This window comes from Macrobrachium nipponense, chromosome 48 (assembly GCF_015104395.2).
Source record: "Macrobrachium nipponense isolate FS-2020 chromosome 48, ASM1510439v2, whole genome shotgun sequence".
NCBI classification, from domain to species: Eukaryota; Metazoa; Arthropoda; class Malacostraca; order Decapoda; family Palaemonidae; genus Macrobrachium; species Macrobrachium nipponense.
In genome coordinates this window covers 11808108-11810275 of record NC_087223.1, presented here as the reverse complement: position 1 = coordinate 11810275, position 2168 = coordinate 11808108, and the positions used below count along the sequence as shown (strand labels likewise).

At 28.0% G+C, this 2168-nt stretch overlaps 1 protein-coding gene across 1 annotated transcript in view; it reads right to left on the bottom strand.

Moving 5' to 3' along the window:
• Positions 1–318: 318 nt before the first annotated feature.
• LOC135205042 (uncharacterized) overlaps positions 319–2168 on the bottom strand; it is a gene marked incomplete in the record, with an annotated part of 210193 nt that continues 208343 nt past the window's right edge. The window contains 1 exon segment of the mRNA XM_064235305.1: positions 319–2168. This exon segment is cut by the window's right edge and continues 28 nt beyond it. Within this exon segment, the coding sequence (XP_064091375.1) occupies positions 2081–2168 (88 nt within the window).

Sequence of the window (2168 nt, the reverse complement as noted above, 5' to 3'; positions counted from 1 at the left end):
TGACGAGTGAGTGTTTCTAGGGTCGGCATAATGAATTACTGGTATGTGTGTGTGTTTGTATGTATGTAAAACAATGTATATGTAGGCATATGCATTCGACCATACGTGTGTAATGTGCAAACTAATATATATTAATATGTCTATTATTATTGTTGACTGACTGTTATAAAATAATATATATATATATTATATATATATATATATATATATATATATATATATATATATATATATATATATATATATATATATATATATATATATATATATATATATATATATATATATATATATATATATATATATATAATCTACCGTTATTAAATTACAATCAGATCCAAACCTGACTTGTAAATGTATTTATGTAAATGTTAACCTCTCAGCTTCATCCTCGTAGATCTTGTCATGCCTGTGGTATCATAAGAAAGTAATTTAAATTCGTCGGTAAGTAATATTATATAGGAATTTTCTTACGATGATGTAATTAATAAGAATCAAGATAATTTAAAAGTTATTAAAAACCAGATAATTTGTCAATTAGAGGTTGGAAGAATGAATTAATAACATTAAAAGAAAAAAATGGAAAAGTAAAAATAAATGTCTTTGTAATTTGGTATTTAAATAAATTGAAGAATGAGGATTTATATTAATGATCTTCAGATATAATACAAAGAATAATAATCATAACTCATCTACAAATAAATAATCATATCTCATGCTTTTTCCTTTTTAATTATTCATATCTAGACTCACAAAAAAACCGGTTCTGTATTTGAAGAATATGAGTATTTGTAACAATTCCTCAATGATGATTTAATTCACATTATTACTTTCCACTTAATTCGCCCAGCTGAAAAGGGCAGATAAAATGGAGTGTGTATGTATGTACACGTGAGTTTAAAATACACAACATTCTGATAGGTACACGAAGAAAGTGGAACAAGGGAATTAACATAGGAAGTTTTTTTTTTTTCAAAAAATAGTGTTCATTCTCTTTGGTATTCGTTCATGATCCTCTGTCAAGTTTGAGAAATCATTTGTTATTGTTTTTCGTTCGTTATATAATCTTTCTTTTGTAGAGTTAGAACACTTCTACACAACCTGTATTCACTTTCTGTGTTTGATAGCTTGGAATTCATTCGTTTCTCAATATAGACCTTAATCGCAAAAACAAGTTCACTTGATCTCCTATGCATTTCAACACTAGGAATTAGTCTGACTTCAACACTTACTATATCACGAGTTTCTATTTGCATTTCTGTATTGTTTCTTTCAGAAATTTCCTATTTTCATTTTTTTATAATTATTTCATTCCAATTCTTTAGTTTCTCAATGCACTGTTCATTCTCTCTATTAGTTTCCGTTTTATTTTCTTCTTTATTTCTATTTTAAATTTCTGTTTTTATTTCACATTTTCTGTTTCTTCTTTCATGAAGTTTCTATTTGTAAAGTTTCACTTTAATTAGTTCACATTCCTTTAAAGTTTGTTTATTTTTGTAAACCTTTTCTTGTATAAAAAATTGATTCTTCTGTAAATTCTGTCCCTATCATTAATGGATTGCTCTGTAAAATGTCTGAATAACTAATTGGTTCTTCTGTCAAATATGTGCATAATTAATTGATTCTTCTGTATAATAAATTGTTCTTTCTGTAACTTCTGTCTGTATAATCAATTGATTCTTCTGTAAAATCTGTCTGTATAATTAATTGATTCTTCTGTAAAAGCTTTCTGTATAACTAATTGAATCTTCTGTAAATATTTTCTGTATAATTATTTAATTCCTCTGTAAACCTTTTCTGTATAATTAATTGATTCTTCTGTAAACCTTTTCTGTATTATTAATTGATTTTCTGTAAAATCTGTATGTATAATCAATTGATTCTTCTGTAAACCTTTTCTGTACAATGAATTGATTCTTCTGTAAATAATATTAGCATCATTTATCAGTTCTGTAAATCCTCCCTGTACATTCACCACTCCAAAAACTCCACCACATCAAAACCCCACGACACGTCCAGTAGACGACATCAAACACTCGAAGTCCCACTCGACTCACTCGAGGACGACCTCCAAACCGAGTCAGCTCTGACTCGAGAAATGAGTCACCCTTTGACTCACGATGGCCGTGATCGTGAGTGAGAGGAGGAGAGTCACGAGGTGGGGTTGA